Here is a 22,143-nt window from a genome sequence, read left to right as displayed (position 1 = left end):
TACATATTCAAGTGAGATAAGACCAGAAATTACATAATTATCATTTAACTGCACTCTGAACTTTAAATTCTAATATAAACATTAATTTTTCATTGGTTCATAAGACATTATTAAAGATTATACTCCAAGATTGTAGACAAAAAGTATCTCTAAGCTAAAGAAACACCTTTGGATCCAAGAGTGATTACTTTATAGTTCAAAGGTTTCCAATTTTTTTTTTTGTACCAATTAATTAGTTTACAAGCAGTAGACAAAATTCTGACATCTAAAATCAGGTTTTATACCTATATCTATCCATAGATACATGCACATTTAAACAAACATACAATTGCAGTTAATGCTTAATTCTGAAAAACAACCCTGGGGTTTGACAAATAGCAACATCAGATTATACTAGTAACAATTTCAAAAGCTATTGGGAATAGTTTTTATTAGATTAGTCTCTCTATTTAAATTCCTGTAAACTAGGAAGGACACTTCCGCATCCCCTCCACCCCAAGGACTTGTAAGATGTAAATCAGTTTTGTTGTAAAACATATACAATTAGAAAAATATCTACCTCAAATGATCCAAGGGAGATGGTGATCTCTGACCCAGCACTAATATGCATGGATTTATTACCTTAAAGTATTATTAGGAATAAAACTTACATATGTTGAGATTAACTTCAGTTAGGATCAACTTCCTATTCAGCTTCATTTTTATTTTATTTTTTTTTTTTATAATGAATGAGAAAGAACCAGTTTTAGTAGAATTACTGCATATGTACTTTCCTTCTGGAAGGCAAAAATTAAACTCAAAGTGTCTACAAATACCTACAGGTAACTATTTTATTAGCAATACTAAGCAGTATCAGCTTTTTAATGTGAACAAGTTCATCCACAAGGATAATCACAGTATCATTAGACAAGTTCCGTTGTGCGATTTAGCTAGAGTAGTTATAAAATAAAGAAACACTTTGATTAAACTTATGTTTCCTTCTAGAAAAACTTCTTAATAAGTTTCCTTGAAGACACTTTATATTGTTAGCAAGCAGTAAAGCACTAGTGTTGAAAGGCACTAGGATTGTTAGCTAGTGTAACTTACTGTTTTCAGTACAGATACAGGCACTTGAAAGCTTAATAAATCAAGCCTGTAAAATACTGCTGTATTTGTGCAGAAGTCTGCTACATTCATTAACATGTTCAACAAGTTGTCCTGCAGTCATGTGGAAACAAGATTCATAGGGTAAATCTCTGTAGCACACTTTACAAGTTGGATCTTTCTTTGGCAGACATGCGAGAAGTGGCTTGTGTGTACGTCTTAATTACATCCTAAAAATGATAAGAGAAATATTCAGAACAAGTTCCACAGAAAGTAGTCATAAGTCACTTCAGAAAGAATTGCGTACTTATAGCAGCAATTTTGTTATTCTATGTAGCAAGCACAGCATCTAGGCGAGTCTCAAATAAGTGTGTGTATATATATATATATATATATATATTTTTTTTAAGAGTACAGAAAATAGATGATTTGGTCTAAGGATCAACCTGAACAGCCTGCATTGCACTTACAGTTATCTTCCAGTACCTTTAAGAAACAACTAAAACAAGATTATCTTATATCACTGGTTAAGATATGTTTAATGTAGTTAGGAGTGATGCTTCCACATTTTTTAGATACCACATGCATTAATTCCTCCGATTTAAATCAAATGTAGATCAAAACTGATCTCTCACTTCGGTGGAGTTATGGAAGAAATGAAAAAATCCAACCCATGAAAATTCAACTACGCAAGTCATTAACATACCTTTTTCCCACTTTCAGCATTGTATTTGTCCAGTAATGATTGAATACGGGCACCATAGTCAGGATGAACATCAGTGAAGTTTTTCACCTTAACAGGAAAAAAAAAAACAAGACAAGAACTTGATTTCTCTCCATGAGATACCCTTCAATTTTTTTTTTATTTTTTTTTTTCATATTCCATGGTCTATACCAGGACATACAAGGAACAGGAGGAGGAAAACACTTTTCCAAAAAAAAAAAAAAAAAAAAAAAAAAAAAAAAAAAAAAAAAAAACATTTGAATCTGACCAGCCAGAAAGGAGCAATGAGTACAATGACTCACTGTTTCTATAATGCCAAATTTAGAGGTCTTTCCCAGTGGAATTTTGTTTTAAATCAGGAAAGTTCCAGTTCCTCCCTGACACTGGCTCTCTTCCTTCTCCGTAGACAAACATCACAGAATCATCTAGCTTGGAAGAGACTTCCAAGATCATCTAGTCCAACCTTTGGCCTAACACTACTGGCAGTCATCTGATTTTTAAAGTACTAAGGTAAACATATAATGACATCCCCGATGTTCAGCAATCTCATTATTTCCAGCAGCAAAGTCATTTTAACATGTTCTACATTTATTCCTGTAACTATGCACACATGTAAGTGTTCTGTATTCATAACTCCTGCACAAGAAAATCTAGAATTCCTGACCTTCTCCATGAGCATATTGATATTTTGATGAAAAGTTGCTACACTGCATGGAAGTCTGGAAAGAAGAGCAAAGAAAAAATATCTAGGCTACTTACAGCTCTCTTCTGAATGAAGAGTTGAGCATCTTTAAGATGATCAGCAATATTTTTACACAGCCTTTGACGTTCATCCTCCTTCAGCACTTTGATATAGAAATCTCGCACCTTATAAATAGAAACAGTTTTATCTTGAAAATTGAACACTAAGCCATTCTGTCCATAGTACTTGGACTTAAAATTCATTATTACTGAAAAAATAGCTTTCACTTACTAGTCAGGCAACACTTAAATACAACTCCAAAGGCAGCCAATTGGCAAGTTGTTTTTTTGTTTTTTTTCCTCTCCAAGCAAACCTGCTAGCAACTCATTTCAAGTTTGAAATCACTCATTATCTAACTAGTGAAAACAAATATGCTGTTGGGCTCCAATTCACGAATTGATGATCATGATATTACATGTAAATTCTAGTTTTAGTATCTGCATACACCAGTTGCAGGAAAACTGAAAATCACTACCTCTAAATATCAACGCTCAAACATAGACGGCAGAGAGGTCGGTAAGAGTTGATTAACTGCCCTGTCAGCAAAAGGACAGTTTTTCATCATTATTAAAATATACAGAGATCTTTCAAAGTTCTATGGTATCTGAACTTCAGGTTAGACCAAATGCTTCAGCAAAAAGATCCGTGATGGAATGTTCCTTGTTAGTATTCTTTAGACAGCCCATACACTCATCTTCTATAATAAGCAGCATAAAAGCCTCATACATCATACCTGAGACACATTATCTTCATTTGCACTATTGAAACGCTGCACATCTCCTGAAATACACATGCGGCTCTCCTTCACAACAGGCTGATCTTCTGGACCAGTAAAACTGTTTGGATAATAGTTTGGGGCACCACCTGAGAAGTGAATACAAACAGGGATGGAAGGGGGAAAAAAGAAATCAGATGAAAAGAAATCAGATCTCAGGTTAATTTAGAAGAGAAAGTGTACTTCGCCTAAAAGAACCTAAAAAAAAATCAATTAAAATTTACTTTATTAAAAACAGTTCTCAATTATATGTCGACCAAAGCTCAAGATCAGCTATCTTTCAGACAGTGCTTAAAAAAGCACTTACTACAAGCAGGATTTACATAAGTCTTTGGGTAAAAAACAGGCTTTGTTTCAGAAATAAGGAGGTCTGGCCATTTTCAAAACACCATTGCTCAGAATTTTAATGAAGTTGTGGAGGTCATTCAAGTTTTAGTCCAAAGGCAATATAAAAATATACTTCCAACTGCTTATTTGAAATAGGGTTACATTGAACTATGTAAGGGTCTGTATTTTAAACACAATTAACTTACAAGGCTTCTTAAATTATTTTTTTTTTGAATCTGCTCTTGGATCGGAGTAATCGTTTTCAAGTTCCTGTTTTTTAAAGTATTTCCGCCTCCTCCTTCAAGAAGCGTTAGGACCCATAGCCCGGAGGAATACATGTTTGCAGCATGAGGCATAGCTTAAGCGTATACTGGCTTACGCTTAGGTATAAATCAGACACTATTGGACAAACACTGACAGAACATATCATGTAATAGAGGTAAAGTTAAAATTCCAGTCTTGACATTTATACTCCTGGCTTTCAGTTTCTTGGAAGTCAGAAAGCAAAGCACTTCAACTTTTTAATGAGTCTGTATTTGCCTTCTCAACAGATTTAGTCTCTTCTATTTGTTAGAACAGATTTTTGCCTATACATAAAAACAAAATAGCAATTAAGTTCCATGAAACCAGTTGTCAGGCATATTTCTGAATTTCAAACAATTAGTATTTCAGCACTTTCGAAATAAGTCCCTTTTAACAAGTATGTTCCCAGACATACTTAAATGAACAAGCTAGAGACATAATTGAATTCATTTGACTTGGGGTATTCTGCAAGTGCCCTGATGATGACCTATCAGTAAGTTTTCAAAAACATATCTTAAGCTTCACTTTGTTTAAAACTAAGTAAAACTCCATTCTTACAGGAGTTTTTTTGTGTGGAGTTTACTCCACACAAATATCTAAACTCTGCTTTTCTGAAGTAATACAAGAGATAGAGCCATTATATATTTACATAATTGGTGTATGTATACATATATGTATATATACACAAATTGCAAATGAGTATTTATCACAAGTGACAGTTATATATATATCAAATTGAAAACCCAGATAGGAACTATCAATTATTTGATACAAGGCAGAAGTAAGAATAAAGAATGCATTCTGTAGTCTATATATATATATATATATATATGCTTATGTAATGTTCCTCACCATGTAAAAATTTTTGGCTATTAATATTTATTTAGCAAACATTTTATATCCCCTTATGAACAGAAGAAACAGTACAAGTATCATCATATTTAAAAGGATTTTCATTAATACCTTGGTTGTCAGTCACGCACATTGGTCCATCCCTCTGATAATTGGCTACACGAGCTCTGAAGGGGCAATTCACAGGAATTTGTAGGTAGTTAGGTCCCAGACGATGTCTATGTGTATCAGCATACGCAAAAAGACGACCCTTAAAAAATGCATAACATTAATAGATCTCTTTCAACCTTAGACTTAAAAATTTATTACATCTGAAATATGGTCTAGTGCAAAGTGTCCTTGCCCATGACAGTTTGGATGTGCACAAAGCAAGTGACACTGCCCTGCATGACATCCTTGTCTGTAAGTGGGAGAGATACGAATTTAACATATAGACCACTCAGTAGATAAGGAACATCACAAACAGTTGCAGTAAACAGCTCAACGTTCAAGTGGAGACCAGTGACAAGTGGTATTTCTCAGGGACTGATATTGGGACTGGTGCTGTTTAACATCTTTGCCAGTAACACAGAGAGTGGAATTGAGTGCACCCCCAGGAAATTTGCCAATGACGCCACACCAAGTTGTGTGATGCAGTCAACACACTGCAGGGAAGGGATGCCATCCAGAGGGACCTGAAACAGGCTTGGTAAGTGGGCTCGTGTAAGCATCGTGAAGTTCAACAAGACCAAGTGCAAGGTTGTGCACCTGAATCAGGGCAATCTCAAGAACAAATACAGGCTGGGCCGAGAATGGATTAAGAGCAGCCCTAAGGAGAAGGGCTTATCGAAGGGTGTTGATTGATGCTGGCTCACGTTGGGCTTCTCAATGTGTGCTTACAGCCCGGAAAGCCAGCCATATACTGGGCTGCATCAAAAGAAGAATGGCCAGCAGTTTGAGGGAGGTGATTCTCCCCTTCCACTCTACTCTCATGAGACCCCACCTGGAGTACTGCAGCCTGCACTTAGGTCCTCAACACAAGAAAGTCACGGACCCACTGGAGTGATTCCAGAGGAGGGCCACAACACTGGAAGAGAGTGCTGGAGCACCTCTTCTAAGAAGAAAGGCTGAGGGAGTTGGGGTTGCTCAGCCTGGAGAAAAGAAGGCTGCAGGGACACCTTATAGTGGCCTTCCAGTACCTAAAAGTGTCTACAAGAAAGCTGGAGAGGAACTTTTTACAAGGGTAAGCAGCAAGAGGACAAGGGGTAATGGCTTTATAAGAGTGATGAGGCACTGGAAGAGGTTGCCCAGAGAGGTTGTGGATGCCCCATCCCTGGAAGCATTTAAGGCCAGGTTGGATGAGGCTTTGAGCAACCTGGTCTAGTGGAAGGTGTCCCTGCCCATGGCAAGGGGACTGTAATGAGATGGTCTTTAAGGTCCCTTCCAACCCAAACCATTCTATGATTCTACAAAACAGTGATAGCAATACTTCCATAAACAAGGAAATACGAGATTCTGACCATAGTTTACCTGCAGCATCTTATCAGGGCTAGGTTCAATACCAGGTGGCATGTTGTTTGGATCATATGCCATCTGTTCTACCTCTGCAAAGTAATTGACAGGATTCCTGTTCAAAACAAGCTTTCCCACAGGAATGAGAGGGTAGTCACCATGTGGCCAGATCTATAAGACATTAAACACATGCATTAAAATAAATGTTGTATTATGTAGCTTAAATAATAAAACAGGCAAGAGCTACCTAATAGTCTCAATTGAGAGAATACATTACTGAAGTCATTTCTATTTTGCTAATAAATGTTGAGGAACGTCCAAGTCTTTTGCAATTCAGAGTATTCATGCAACTTATTTCATCACAGCATAATCTCAGCACTTGACTACTTAAATAAAATACCCACAGGCACTTGAAGAGATGCCTAGGAATGCAATATTGTAGGTGGAACTGGTAGCATGATTGTTTTCGGCTACTACAAAATATAACCAGCTTAACTAGCCTTTTCTTTCTCCTCTTGGCCTAAACTTTCAAGGTCAAAATTATTTGGCCATTTCAGGGGAGCAATATTTGAGGAAAAAAATACAAGTCTGTTAGTCTTTCAGCATGCCATTCTTTGGAATAGCAAATAGAAATCTGACAAAAGATGAGACCAAGATCAGAAACTACATGATCAACAACATTCAAAACTAGCTAGCTCAGGGTGTGACTATGATCTGAGATCAGACTTTTGAAATGCAGTACAGTTGTAATCTACAAGCCCAAATCAAGCCCTAAACATATTTCTCCAAGGAAGAACAACATCAGATTTTACACTATACCACAGGAATTTGATCTGATTTCCAGCTTTCTGGATTAAATACCCAGCACTCAAAATTCAGTAACTGGACATATTCCCCCCCATCCCACACCCCAATATGTTTTACAGGTATATGATTTCATCTCTGGAATTTCTGACTCATCCTGACCATGTAATAAACAGCACACTTAAAAAAAAAAAAAATGAAGTGATAGGAATAAAAGGGACAGACCAACTGTAGTCATAAGAACTGGACCCTAAACAGTGCTACTCTGTGGAACCTGTTTGCTTTATTTATGGATAAGCTTGTTTCCGGCATTTCCTAAGTTTTCATCTCATGACCTCTTAAACAAGCTGAAATAAAATATTCACAGTTGTAGCAGATATACCTTAGTTAAATCAAAAGGATTAAATGGAAACTTCTCTGCTTCTTCAAATGTCATAACTTGAATGTAGAAAGACCAGGATGGGTAGTTGCCATGGGCTATGGCATTGTAAAGATCACGTATTCCATAATCAGGATCAGTAGAAGCCAGCCTTCCTGCTTCCTCAACAGAAAGATTTTTGATGCCCTGATCAGTCTAAAAGCAATGAGAGAAATAGAACCAGTTATAAATGCAGAAATTACAAAAAAAAAAAAAAAAAAAAAAAAAAAAAACCACACAAAAACATGTTTTTAACAAGACTCAAGATTTAAGAGCATGATTGTCCATCTCCTAATCCCCAGCAATTTAGGTTCAGAGTACATTCAGTAGTACACATTACATTCAACAGCTGCTTTCCAAATAAAAGTTAGTTCTATGATAAAGCGCAAATTAGAACAAGTCCAGATGAGGGCCACAAAGATGATCAAACGGCTGGAACCCCTCTGTTACAAGGACAGACAGAGTTGGGGTTGTTCAGCCTGGAAAAGAGAAGGCTGCAGGGAGATCATATAGTGGCCTCTTAGTATCTAAACAAGAGCCCACAAGAAAGCTGGGGAGATAAACTAAAAAAGGGTAGATTTAATTTCGATAAGAAAAATTCTTTAGCATGAAAGGTGATAAAGGCACTGGAACAGGTTGCCCAGGTAAGTTGAATGTGTTTAAGGCCAGGTTGGATGGGGCTTTGAGCAACCTGGTCTAGTTGAAGGTGTCCCTGTCCATGGTGGAAGGGGGAAGAGGGGATTGGAGTTCAGTGATCTTTAAGGTCCCTTCCAACCCAAACCATTCTGATTCTGTGAAATAAATGTAATACTATACTACAGAACAAAAATATGATACAGCACATCAAATAGAGATGTTTCCCTTTACAGACAGAGTATTCCTTTACTATCTTACCATCCCATCCCTTCCTATAGACCACATGCCAACACAAACTGATAAAAGGGTGGCCACCTTCAATGCTGAACATCCTACATGATCTATAATTTTTAAACTTTTTTCTCCTTCCCCTTAATTTCTGACACTTTTAGCACTGAAGTCTCATTTTTATAAGCTTCTGACACCTCAAAAGGTAAAAGCTGCTATGCAATCCTTCTTGGTTTAACATAATGGTTTCTCAAGTCTTGCTCCAAAGGTGTGTCCAGCCTCTACTAACATCTAACAAAGTAAGAATCTGTGTTGTCTTTAAAACTGATGGGAAGTTGTTTCCAAGCAAGATGTACTACCAAGTACGTTCTGACAAAGTCATAAAAGTTCTGTAAGTTTCAGCCACAGAGCTCTTAGGAAGTGAGGATTATATTGCTTGACTCACATACAACTTGGAAATACTGTATCAGTGTGACTCATATACAGAATGCTAACAGGAACAATAACCAGAGCCAGACAGAGAATTTTTACCTGAAGAAACAGCTGTTGAATCTGAACTACGCTGTAGCCATGAACATATCACATACATTAAAACATTCCTAAACAGGAACATCCTTCATTCATTAGATGTATGCAACTGATGAAAAACATACACCATTTACATTTGGTCTATGCATGAATAAATGTTTTCTGAACTAAAAATTAACTACAGAACATTCAGACAACCTTCGTTATTTTTTTAAATTCAGTATGACATATCTTTCCAAGACATAACTGGAGAAGAACATACCTTCACATGAAACTTGCAATAAACTGCTTTCCCACTAGCATTAATCAGTTTAAAAGTATGTGATCCATATCCATTCATATGGCGATATCCATCAGGAATACCACGGTCACTAAACAAGAAAGACACCTAAAGAGAAGAACCCAACAACATTTGCTCGTTCAACAGTACAAATAAAGGACCACTTGAGTCAAAGGTCACTTAAATTCATCTGCATCACTGGAAGTCATCTTAACGAGAGAAAATATTCTAGGATGTTATAGTTTAAGGTTCTAAGACTTAAACTAAGACTGCTTAGACTTTCCACATACAAGGATGTGAATTGAACTTGTGTGAAGAAGTATGGCCACATGAAATATTCGTTATCTTTAGGTTAATATTGCACATTAATGTTATCATTCTCCCTATAAGCACAGGGCAGATAAGCATGGATAATTTAAATATACAATTTTCAACAGGTTTTAAAAAACATCTGAAATGCGAAGTCCTGAATAACTGATTTCTCAAGCAATAAACATACCACCATTCAAAGCTATTCCAAATGCAGCTTCCTTTAGGCTTATTACCACAAACAATACTTGTGATACCACTTCCCAAGCAGTAGTAACTGAAAGGCTCTCAGATTAATCCATTTTCTTTTTCAAAAGGATACATATACTGAATTTTGTATTTGCTTCTTTTGGTATAACATTCTTCTCTATACATAATGTTAATATACAGTTTGCTGACGATCGATATTCTCACTACTTTAATACTAAGAAAGTCCACTAACTTCCCCTTTACCTCTATGTAAAATATGATTATGGAAACAAAAATCCTGTCTATTTCATAGTCTATAAAAGAAAAGGCAAAACTAGAAAAACATAAAAACATGTCAAGATTAAAAGCATTAAAGCTATAGTAGGCCTCTGACCTTTAGAGTTCTTAAAAGATTACATTGGATCCAGATAAAGCAGTTTCAGTTAAAAACTTATGTTGCCATGATATTCAAGAGAACCTTACCTGATGCAAAGACTCAGGGCGAAGACTCCAAAAGTCCCATACCATATCTGCGTCCTTCAAATGAGTCTGAGGGTTCCTCTTTTGGCTATGGATGAAGGATGGAAACTAATTTGTCAGGGGGAGGGGAGGGAAAAAAAGTTTAACTTCATTTTGCAAGTCATACAGGATATGCTAAGCAACTTCTGGTACTGAATAAGATGTACAGGGTTTTTTTCCTAATACATTTTTATCTACAAAAGGAACAAGACAGTGAAAGATGAGAAAGTTTTTCAATTACCATAACTTCACTGATTTGACTCTAAAAGCAAAATATTTACAATTATGATAAACAGGATGCTCAGAGCCAGACAATGCTTTCAACTTCTGCCTAATAAAATAAGGCAAGTACTCAGATTTCATATAAACTATTGGATATTTAACTCCAAAATGAATACAGAGATATAAAATATAATATTATAAAATATCAATTTAAGTCATACAGAACAACTCTATTCTTAGGAAAGTCCCCTCTTCTTACAAAGTACAGTTAAACTTACACAAATAATCAGATTTAATACAAAAGAATTTATAAGAAGCTTTTCAGCTTTCCTTCGAATAGCCTTGAAATTTAAGACATCTACAGAGTAAATAGCTATTTCTAACACCAGTGAAGCTGAAATGACTTGAGGGTTAAAATCACAATTATTTACCTGATGGCTATTATGCAGGGACATGTGCAAAAGCAAACAGCTAAGCACGTGTGGTATCAAAGTACCAACATAAGTAATCAAGCTTTATCTCTTATTGAAGTTTTTTTTTTAAATACCACCTTATCAAATCAAAAACTATTGGAACATCCAATGGATAGAGTAAGCATGTCAAAACATGGAATTTTGCTTCTCAGTGAAGCAAGAATAAGATGTGAACAAGCCTTTGGACTCTTTCACGAAGTACCATTGTCTTTGGTACATACTTACCAACATTGCATCCCGAATAAAGAAGATAGGAGTATTGTTTCCCACAAGATCCCAGTTACCCTCTTCTGTATAGAATTTCATTGCAAAGCCTCGAGGGTCACGAACTGTATCAGCTGACCCAGATTCTCCAGCTTGAAGAAACATAAGAATGTATACAAGTGTTACAGTATGAAACCAATTCTAAGCATAAAACTATGGAACTTTAGAATATGCCATAAGATCCTGAGAGTGTTTGGCTTTGATTTTTTTTTTTTTTTAAATTAAAGTCTCTTCTTTACTATGGAATTTGTTATATTTACCATAATACTTCAGACAGTGCCTGAAGCTTCCAAAGTGTAAATAGACACCCACCCAAGCATGCAGGCCATAGTTGATGCAAATTCTAGTCTTTATTGGTTTGAGTGGATGTACTTGTTTGCTTTATCACTAACAGACATCAGATAAGGCTGAATTGGCAAAAAGTATATTAGCTTGTGTATTAAATCCCATTGTGAAAGCTCTCGTTTGGAAGGTAGCAATCTAAGTAGTGTATGCAACTCATAGAAGAGTTGCAATGCTTCTAATTACCCCCCAGCTTTACCCAAAACAATCCTTTCAGTGGGTAGATTACACCACAGCAAAAGCATCCACCACGATACCTGATCAAAAGCATTCTAGATGTATTCAGAAACAGTTAATGCTAGTCAGCATGTTGAAATAATTAAGACACTCAATCTCTCTTGGAAAATCATTGTTTACTATGAAATAACTAGGAAGAAACATGTTTAAACATAGCAGGGAAAGGAAAGGTAACAGTGCAACATACCTCTTTAGCACAGTTTGCTCATCAAGCTCAGCTGTGTGCTTTTTACCCCAACCCCCAGAGGACATTCCATGAGCACCTGAGTTTTGGTGACAGTAAAGGCTAGTAGGCCAAAAACAGCAGCTACTTGAGCTTTGTCCTCTTCCTCCCCTTCCCTTTTCTCCAAGACAATTTTCCAGAACTAAATTCTCATTAGATTTTTTTTAAACATAAAATAGTAACATACCTTTTTAAAGGTCATTTTTCTATCAGGTATAAGGTATTTCTTATAATGCACGTTTTACCTAATATCATTTAAGATTGTAAATTCATTCATTCAGCTCTTTAGAAAAAGAAAGAAGATTTTGTTTAGAGAAGATTATTATTTGCCTAGAGTTTATTTTCCACACCACTCATCTCAAAGTCATTAATACAGCAGAAGATTTCAAGCCTTCAAATTTCAAGTGTAGAACTGCAGTATGCAAGTTCGTTTTTATGATCCATCCAGAAACAAAGTAAGCTTTCCATCACAACCAAAAATAGCAGACTACCATTTCTTTCTTCCACATTGTAAGGGAGAAAGTACCAACAGAAGTACCTACAGTGGGTTCTTGCCAGAAGGCACAGACCCTGCTTATCATTAAGGTCTTAAAAATTAAATGAAATTGACAGAAGAGGAATTAGGTGCCATAATATTTCAAAATATCTGAAGTTCAATTTCAGTGCTCTGTAATGCAAACATATCAATATCAGTGTTAACTATTAGTACCCATGTAAGAAGATACACAATAACTTCAGAGCCTTACCAACAGTTGAGAACCGTATAGCAATTGGTGTTCTTTTTCCAATGTGTTCAAACACTTTTGCCTTACAATACTTCGTAATATCATGAGTTACTTCAAAATAGCCAAAAGCACCTGAAAAAAAGCATTTAGAAATATCAGATTATCAGGATACTTTCCTGTCACTCGCAAAGCACATTATTCAGTGCTGCCTGCTTGAACATCATAAAACCAAAAGAAATCATGGAAATACACCAGTTTAAATCTATGCACTAAATCACCCGAGAACAAAGTTTATATCACACACTACATACTGCTTGCACAGCATTTCCCCCTCCCCATCCTGAACACATCGTTAACAGTTCCTGGCAGCAATACAGGCCTTACTTCTGCTCTACAAAATAAACAGTAACTCTGAGTGCTTTTCTGCCAAGAGTTTACATATTTATCTCTGAGCAAGACATGTATTTCTTCAATCCTGGCATGCGTTGCAGCACTGTCAGTCCATCTTTAAACCAGATGAAGCAACACAGTTACTTTTACTCCCACAGAGGAATTTTTCTGTATACACTCACATTACAATAAGATTCAGTCCATAGTTTATAAGCTATATGTAACAAAACAGATGCCAGTTCCACAACTATGAAGGTACAGGCAGATGTTAAAACTGAATTATAAAAAAAAAAAAAATAAAATGTAAAAAGTCACTTTAAGCTTCACATACTTGATCCATCTACCTTCAGGTCAAAGATACTACAAGTGGTTCTAAACTAGGCTTTAATTCCTGTTCTTACTGTTATTAGTATAACTAGATCATAGATTATATTGTAATGCGACGCATCTATAACAATTGGTTATCTCAAAGATTTTTAAAGCCTAGTGCTGCATGAAGAAAAACACAAATAAGTATTAATGAAACATACCTGCTCCTTTTGCATGCACAACTCTTTCAGGAATTCTCTCTCTGTCAAAATGAGCCATCTCATCAGTGAAAACAACATCTTGAACCAGAAGAGGACCACGGGGCCCTACTGTCATAAGATTAAGCTTATCCCCAATTGGGTTCCCAGCTCCAGTGGTCAAGACATCTGGCCTCTGAAAGAGGAAGTCAGTATCAACACCAGAAGCCAAAAATCCTCTAAGCCACATAACACCCATACCTGGTCAACAGTTGTATCACATATGAAAGTACATTAGAAAACAGCATAAGATTCTGGAAATTGTTACAGAAATTAGAGGCACAGCTGCATCAGCACAGTCCTACGTCTGAGGCTACTTAAGAACAGCAGTTAATGTCATAGATAACCACGAAATGTTTTCAATGGTTCAGAAATTTTGTTAAGACTTTACCTTGCTTCAAGAAAATATGAAGTCACAGCAATGACTAGAAGGCACACATTACTACCATCATTAGTCTGAAAGAGTTGTGATAATGACATAAGCAGGAACACCCAGGGAATCACTCCAGATTCAAACCTGGAGTGATTGAAGGAAGAGGATTATCAGAAGCCCTACTGTAAGTTATCTGTCAAAAGGACAGGAAACCAGAACTGTCTTTTTAAAGGAATTGCCTGAAATAGCCCATATTCAATGTTTGCCCCACCCTTCCATACCACATCTAAGTTAACCATTCTTGTAGGCTCCTTCCAAGTGCAGCATCTTTGTGCAGTGGGAGTGACCCTGTACCCAAAGATGAGAGACACCCCAAGATCACTTCACTGCTAGAATTCTGTAGCGTTATTTAACTAGTGTCCTCCCACTTCCCTTAAAAAAAAAAAAAAAATCCAGCAGAGAAGAATTTATCTGCATCACATCTACATTCATACTCCCCTACAAGGTGACAGATCCATTTTGCTGAGTACTGCATAAAACATAGCAAGCAAAAGTCCATCAGCTCCAGAGACCTGATGGTGGCAGACATCAGGTTTGTCCCTGGGGCACATCTATTAACTGTTGGGAGCAGGGGCAGCGTTGATCAAGGATATTGAACAGAATTCAAGTTGGCAAGAAAAGAATAAGCAAAGAACTTGCAACAGATATTTGAGCTCAAATATTTGAGTCAGACCATGGCTATTTAACACCAAATCCACATTTATACATTGCACTAAACTGGCATGTATCCACATAGGATACCAGTATCGTCCCACCCTTTTCTGCCAGAAGCATCCACGTAACTGAACCATGGGAAATGCACCAGGACAAACCCACTCATCCCCTCCCTTTTACAGTTTCGTTAATGAAAAGGGATGGGATGAACAAAGTAACCCTTGATGAGGCATTTACTACTATCAGTGAGTTCATGGGTTCCAACTTTATCCTGACAATCCACATTTTTCCTGAAGTGTTTTAATCCTATCACTGAACAGGCAAAATTCCAGCCTGTAACTCATGGAAGAGTATGCTGCACCCAACTAGCCTCCAGATACTTCCCAAGAGACAGCTCAGAGACAGGGGCAGAACAATTACTCGCATCTACACCCAGAGCTCTGGGTGAGGTGAAGCACGCAGGAGGAGTCATTTGCCTTTGTTTAGCACTGGTACATGAATAACCACATAAAAGACGTTTGACAGGATAACTGCATTTCCAACGTGTTCTTACTAATATGCAGCATGTGCTAACTGACTTGAAATCACAAAATAACCAGGTTCTTTATTCTTCATTCACTAATTCATTAGCTATAAGCATATATTCAATTCCTAGACTACTTCAGGACATTTGAAATGCTAACCTACATTGCAGTTGATACAAACTTTAAAGAATGTTACAAACATTCAAACAGTTACAAACAGGAACATTACAGATGTTCGGAAACTTACAAAGTTGCCATTTAAGCTTTATTTAGAGTACTCTCAAGTTAAAGAAACTTTTACTTCAATGAAAATATTATCTAGAGTTTGTCAATGGAAATAAAGAGAAGTGGAAGCTGTTCTCAATACTCTTTCCCCTGCTTCTCTTCTGCCTGCCTTATATTATGTTCAGTTTTAAATGGGCCAAAGAAAATGATTTCACTGCTCACTTTGAGCAGTCACCAGGGCAGATGGAACTGAAAGTTCTCATTCTTAGTTATGCTAAAGGCTTAACATCTCAAAATAGTATTCTAATAAACACATGTCCACAGGTGAGACCAAAAATTTGTCACGGTATAAGAGGATTATACACTCAACTTTTAAAACTTGTTTTTTAAATTCAACTTTTTAGTCAAGAAAGTTTTTTTTGCTTAGGTAAACACTTTTTAAAAATCCAATTCCTGCACTTTTTCTTTGATTTTCATCATTTTTGCTGATTAAAGTTTTCACATTTCTAAAAGCTAAAAAACAATATTCATTTATTTTACCAAGCATAAATTCTTTTTTTTTTTTTTTTATATATGAGTATGACAGTCATCAATACAAGACGAGCAAGCTCTTTGTAATGTGAGAAAAAAAAAAGATCCCACCGATGGCATCCTAAGCTTCTGTATCTGTCTCTCCACATTTCTTGTACTCCCATTCATTAGACATGTCCATCCTTCCTACATGTTCCACACATACAGAGACTTCCACTGCATCCTCACTCCACAGCAGCCTGTGGCACTGCAACATACAAACCCTGTGCACAGCTCAAACACCATTTGTAAATTCTGCATACTACAATTCAAAAAGAAGCAAACTTGGTGATTGGATTGTGGATTTCTAACACAACACATCTCCTCTGCAGTCCCTGTTACACCCCCCTGCAGCCCACAGAGTGGGATTCTAAAGTCACTGATATTTATGTCCTTGTGGAGCAGCTACCTAGCTCCACCCAGTCCACTGAGGCACAGAGAAGTCATGGAGAGCTACCCTGCTCATCTGGAATTGTTTACAGATTCTGAGAAGCCCAGTAGGTTTAACCATACAGGGGTAGGACTATAACACATAAACCTACTCCCGTGACCTGCTGCTCAGCAAAGCCCTCAAAAGCCCTTGGTAAGGGACAGACAGCAGGAAAAACCCACCATGTATCCTTAGTTTTAAAGAGGAGTTTTTGATTTGCCCATAAAACCTTTTGAAGGTTTTATAATACCTTCAGCATAAGTACCTGAAGGAAAAAAACGCTGCATGTTAGTTAAAAACTATATATGCAACAAAGTACAAAGGCTGGTAAATGCAGCCTTTTTCAAATGAACAAGCTACATTGTTGCCCAAAAACCTATTTCTTCCACAACATTAGCATATAAGACTGCTAGAAACAATATCTAAAAATACATCTTTCTGAAACAAAGCATATCAAAAACATTTTAGTGAAGAGTTTTGTAGCTGTAAAGTCTCTTGTATAGGAAAACTTTCTAAGATGTTCTTTCCAATGTTGGCATGAGAAGTACGAACACTTTTTCAACCAGTATGATATATTCCCCTTAGTTTCAGGATAATGGCATGCAGGGCACACAAAACAAGTCCATCCACGTGAGGAAGGAGGAGGAAACATGTTAGTTTCAACAAGAACCCTCAGACTACTCCTGGCTTTGAGTTTGATGCCTGTATTTTCATATGGTTGGGAACTGCACACAGCCAAAACCTGAAGAGATGAACATGCAGATTCAAAGCCACTGTCACAGGAATCGAAGCCAGGAGAATTTTAGTCACAGCTGTTGTAAACACCATACATCAAAGTGCATACTTCCAGGCATTACTGATACTTTGCACCTTATATAAGTCACTTTAAAATTCTAATAAGCCTTCCCTACTCTCTATCTGAAGGTCTCATGACTCCTTATGCAACACAGGCTCTGTGCTACCTCCCAGTCTCCAAATTAACCTTGGCCTATATTTAAATATTGTTTCACTACAGAAAAGCTAAGCTGCCATCTATATAAATAATATCATCAACAGTCCAAGAGTGAACTGTGAAATATGGCAGAATATGGCATATCTCACCACTGAAATAGTCTTCATACAGTACTTTTTTGGTGAAAACAAGAAAAGAAAAACGACTACAAACAGGGGGGACTGTTCTTTTAAGAAGTAACCCTTCAGAAAACCCTTCAGTGAAGCAGCCCATAGTGTTTTATGAGACGGCTGGCCAGCATGAGCAGCACAAAGGGTATTTAATGCCCCAAACGCGTTCCTGTCAACACACCTAGTGGAACCTGACACGGCGGCTCTGAAGAGCCACGACACCAGGCATCGCAGCGCTTACACGCTTAAACAAGCATTTCTGTGGGCATTTACTTGTGCAGGAGGGCTCTGCAGCCCACTACCCATCCCCACGCCTTGCACCAACCTCCCGCCCCGGTCCTACCCGCAACCACCCCCCGCTGCCATCACCCCTGGTCACCAGCCCCCCTCAGGGCGCCCCCTCTCCCCTCATGGCGCCCCGCGACCGTTACGGCCCCGCCGCCGCGCACCTGCGAGCCCCGCTGGCTCTGCCACTGCTTCAGCTGCTCCGCGGCGACGTCGCGGCCGTCAGCCATCTTGCGAGCTGCGGAGCCCCCCGAGAGAAAAACCGAGAGACCGAGCGGGCGGGCAGGAGGCAGGGAGGGAGGGAATGGCGGGCGGTGGGGCGGGGCCGGGCTCGCTCCCAGGCAGGAGGCAGCAGCGAGGTGACCCCGCAGCGCCTGCGAGTAGCGGCAGCCACCGCGCCTACGCCACCCACTCCCCTCCACGGAGCTGCGCCCACCCACCCCCGCCGCCCCGACCAATAGCCCCGCGCCCTGCTGGCAGAGCCAGCTCTGAGTGGCTCAGAGGGGTGTCAATCACAGAAGCGAGACCCCCCCCCCCCTCCCCCCTTCCCTTGCTCCCCCTCCCCTGACGGGGCGGGAGCGCGAGGCGGTGACCGTTGGTGCTCTGAGGGGAGGCTGGAGGCTGCTGAGGGCTCGCTCCTCGGTCAGCCTCTAACGCGTGTCATTAATCGCATCGCGGCGCGTAAGCTCGATTTTTGTCACGCGTTTTTGAGGTGTCAGAGCTGTCCAAGGCTGCCAGCTGGGCAGAAGCTGCTCAGCAGCGAAGAAAGTTGCAGGATAAGGGCACGGAAAAGCAGTGCACTCGGGGAGTTTGTGAGGCAAGGATTGCAGCGGGAGAAAGGCTTGCGTTGCACAATCCAAGTGCCCAGGTGCATAGTTAAATGTTCATTCTTGCATCTGTACTTCAAAGGAGGTGTAGGTGATAGTTAACATTACTCATAACTCACGTGTGCCCAATTGTAAACAGTATTTCTTCGGACGCCTCAAGTTGTAACCTAAAAAAAAAAAAAAAACACTTTCACCGCTGTTACAAACAAGAAAACACCCTGGGTTATATTTATAAATGAGGTAAATACAGCCCTCCTCTCAGGCACTTGCAGTTCTGCTCCTACAGCCCTTGCGTGCTGAGCTTTCTAAACCACAGCACGCAGTTGTGTCCCTTGTACTGCAACAGTAATAGCACAGGGCTCTGCCTTCGTGCCTTACGGATGAGCTACAGAGGGTAAAAGTGGTTAGCAGGGGGGTATTTTTCCTATTTGTGAGGTAAATCCTTTCAGCAAGAGGAATAATCTGTCTTCAACAACTATATTACATGACATTGCGCACTCAGAAGGTAGATGAAGATCTCTATCCAGCAATTGTTCTGTGGCCTTGCTCTTTGTGGTGCATAGTTCTGGATGGGGCTTCTAGACCTGAACACGTGGAAGAGACTATTTAGGCACTCTAGAATCCTAAAATGTGTCTGTACCTTTACTCTTATTAGCCCTTCTCTGATGGCAATGACTGAGGGTAATCATAGTAGATAGAAGAGTTGCCTAAACAAACAGAAATTACACAACTGGGTTTGCAGGAGTACTGGTTTATAAAAGCATCCAAGTCAGCAAGATTTTAGTGTTTTGGTTGTTGTTTTCTTCTCCCCCACCATTCTTGGTAAGAATGCTGGTACAGCTCTTTTCAGAATACATATTGCAACAATGAAGCAGAGCTGCGTTGTTTACTCACAGCCTGTCAGAAAGAAATGAAATGAGGAAAACGCTTATTTGCAAGATTATTTCTGTATTTTGTCTCCTACAAGAGACATAAAAATAGTCTAGTTCATTATTTCAACCAGACAATTCTTTATCTAGTATCTGCAGTTGTATGTAAGTACAGAGGGAATATCACTAATGGTACTTTTTCTTAGTGGTAAGCTCAGCAAACTACCTGTTTCCTTCTTCAGCCTCACTTGGGATTTTTTTGTTTGTTTGTTTGCTGTGGTGTTTTTTTTTTTGTTTGTTTGTTTGTTTCTGTCTCTGAATCTTGCTATCTTTTCTTCTTTGACACAATACCCAATATCATAAAGAGCAAGAAAGGTTACCAATGTTTCTACTACTTTTATACTAAATATACATCAAACTACTGCATCTTCTGTGTAACTACTGATGAACTCTGTGTATCAGATTTTCACTGTATTCAGAAGATTTTTGGTAAAGCTAAACCAGGAGTAAATCTACAAAGTTTTAAGAAGTCTTGGTACAGTGCAGGTACATCCCCTATAATATCAGCTAGAGTTAAACAACAACAACAAAGTAGCCAAGCTTCATAACAACATCTTATAGAAAACTTTATTTTCAATGCGGTTGGTCCCATTCTGCAAGTAAGTTTGTAGGCCTCAGCATCAGACATTTCTGAGAACATTTAATGACCGTTTCAGATATTCATTCAGACTTAAATGGTGCTTTGCCATACAGTTTTTACATTTTTAAAATTACTTTTATATAAAAAGTTTTTTTCATAAGGACTTGATATTATGTGTTAAAATCAGGCAGTTGATATATGAGTTTGCTTATCCAGCAAAATGAGGGAAATGTGAACATACATGAAATTTTTCTCTTTACTTTTCCTTTAAAGTTTAACATCGCCTGTCAACAAATCTGCGTAGATAAAGTTGTTTGATACAAACCTAGTTCAAAATAAGAGTAACTTAGAGAAAGTGCTTTTCTTTCATTCCCCATAACCCTTGTTTTTTAACTGTAATGCTAGAGTAATATATGTACGTCTATATACATACATGTGTGTGTATAAACAAGAAGAGTTAACTTTATTAAAACACCTTAGATTTATTAAAACTGAAAAACTGCATTTGATATGAAAAGCCACATCCAAGGCTAACTTAAGTGTGGAAAATGCACAACATTTTTCTCTCATTTCATCTTATAAAAAAAAAATAATCCTCTGCCTTTTCAGTAAAGCAGCGAATATTGGTTTAAATTCCACTGGTAGCTTACTGTGGGTATGTTAATTGGTTTCCCCAACCACTGCCACCATCTATTTTGATATTTGATTCCTGAGGCATTTTATTTGCCTGAGTAAGCCTCCTGTTATATATGCATTAAGTAAACAAACTTCAAACAATTTCAAATTAATCATCTCTATTTACCTGGGGAGACTGGTTCTCTGTAGCTGCGTGTCTTTCTGAGGCATAATCCAAACCACACTTCACCCTTAATTAAGATTTTGTGAGATTAAAATTCATAATACTTAGCATTTGTGTTTTGTTTTCTGTATTTAAAGTGAGTTTAAACACAAACTACAAGGTCAGTTTCACACAGGTGCACACACGCAATCGTACTGTACACAAATTTCACTCCTATTTCAGTCCTTTACACCGAAGGGAATGATCTAGAGTTAGTTGAGTAAAAGGTCAGTAGCATCTGTTGATTTGCTAATTAAGTTACATAAGCACCTAAACCTTTCATATGACAAATATCAGCCATCTTGGATGACTGACTTGGTGCCTACCTCCTGCTTATGATTAAGGCAGACTCAAAAATGTTCCCATGTTCTCTACATCTGTTGAGTAGGTATACTTGGAGTACCTCTGCTACACAGCCAGAGCATTTACCTTCAACACAGAGCATGGAAACCACTCTGACTTTTACTTTAAAGGATTAGAAAAGAGTAGCACAAAGATTGTTCTTTTTAATACTAATTTTTAATGAAACAGATTAATGTCTAGAATGCTTATCGCAGGATTTGGAGACTTAATTAAGTTCTTCCTGCTTCTACTAATGATATTCAAACTTATATCTTTCAGAGTATCCAAACCATCTATCTAGAGACAAGGCCTGGATATGCTCTTCACCTGTGCCATAAAGAACAAGGTCAGAAAAAAATAAATAAAGACTGTGTTTTAGGTTTACATAATAAAAATATAGTTGATATTCTGAATGTATTTTCAGTCATGAAACAAATTAATGCAGTGCATATACTCCAGTTGTGAGGTAAACTATTTTAGACTCTTTAGAGTCTACCTATTTAAACTATTTGATTTTATTATTTATACTCCAATTGTGAAGTGTTAAATTATTTTTGACACTTGAAATAATAATGGGCCCTGTTCTAGATAGACAGCCTAGGGATATTTATAGTACCTTGGGAACACCTACAAATAAGTTTTCCACCTATCCTTTTTTTGTCATAACTGAGGTAAGCATCAGGGCATGGAAAGAGCAGTAAAAGAAGAGCATATGCTGTAAACAAACAAACTGT

The 22,143-nt window shown here is 37.9% G+C and overlaps 1 protein-coding gene across 1 annotated transcript; it reads right to left on the bottom strand.

The window, feature by feature from the left end:
• Positions 1–709: 709 nt before the first annotated feature.
• CAT (catalase) lies at positions 710–18,204 on the bottom strand. The gene is made up of 13 exons (XM_032188339.1): positions 18,058–18,204; positions 13,615–13,786; positions 12,716–12,826; positions 11,129–11,259; positions 10,173–10,277; positions 9,174–9,299; positions 7,484–7,675; positions 6,316–6,468; positions 4,918–5,056; positions 3,283–3,413; positions 2,567–2,674; positions 1,790–1,876; positions 710–1,313 (listed from the first exon to the last, which is right to left on the bottom strand). Exons 1-13 carry the CDS (start codon positions 18,121–18,123, stop codon positions 1,248–1,250), a joined length of 1,587 nt encoding a protein of 528 aa, XP_032044230.1. The 5' UTR covers positions 18,124–18,204; the 3' UTR covers positions 710–1,247.
• Between the last annotated feature and the right edge of the window lie 3,939 nt (positions 18,205–22,143).

The sequence above is a fragment of the Aythya fuligula genome, chromosome 5, assembly GCF_009819795.1.
Source record: "Aythya fuligula isolate bAytFul2 chromosome 5, bAytFul2.pri, whole genome shotgun sequence".
Classification (NCBI taxonomy): Eukaryota; Metazoa; Chordata; class Aves; order Anseriformes; family Anatidae; genus Aythya; species Aythya fuligula.
The sequence above is the reverse complement of the archived record's forward strand: the minus strand, read 5'-3'. Positions and strand labels throughout refer to the sequence as shown.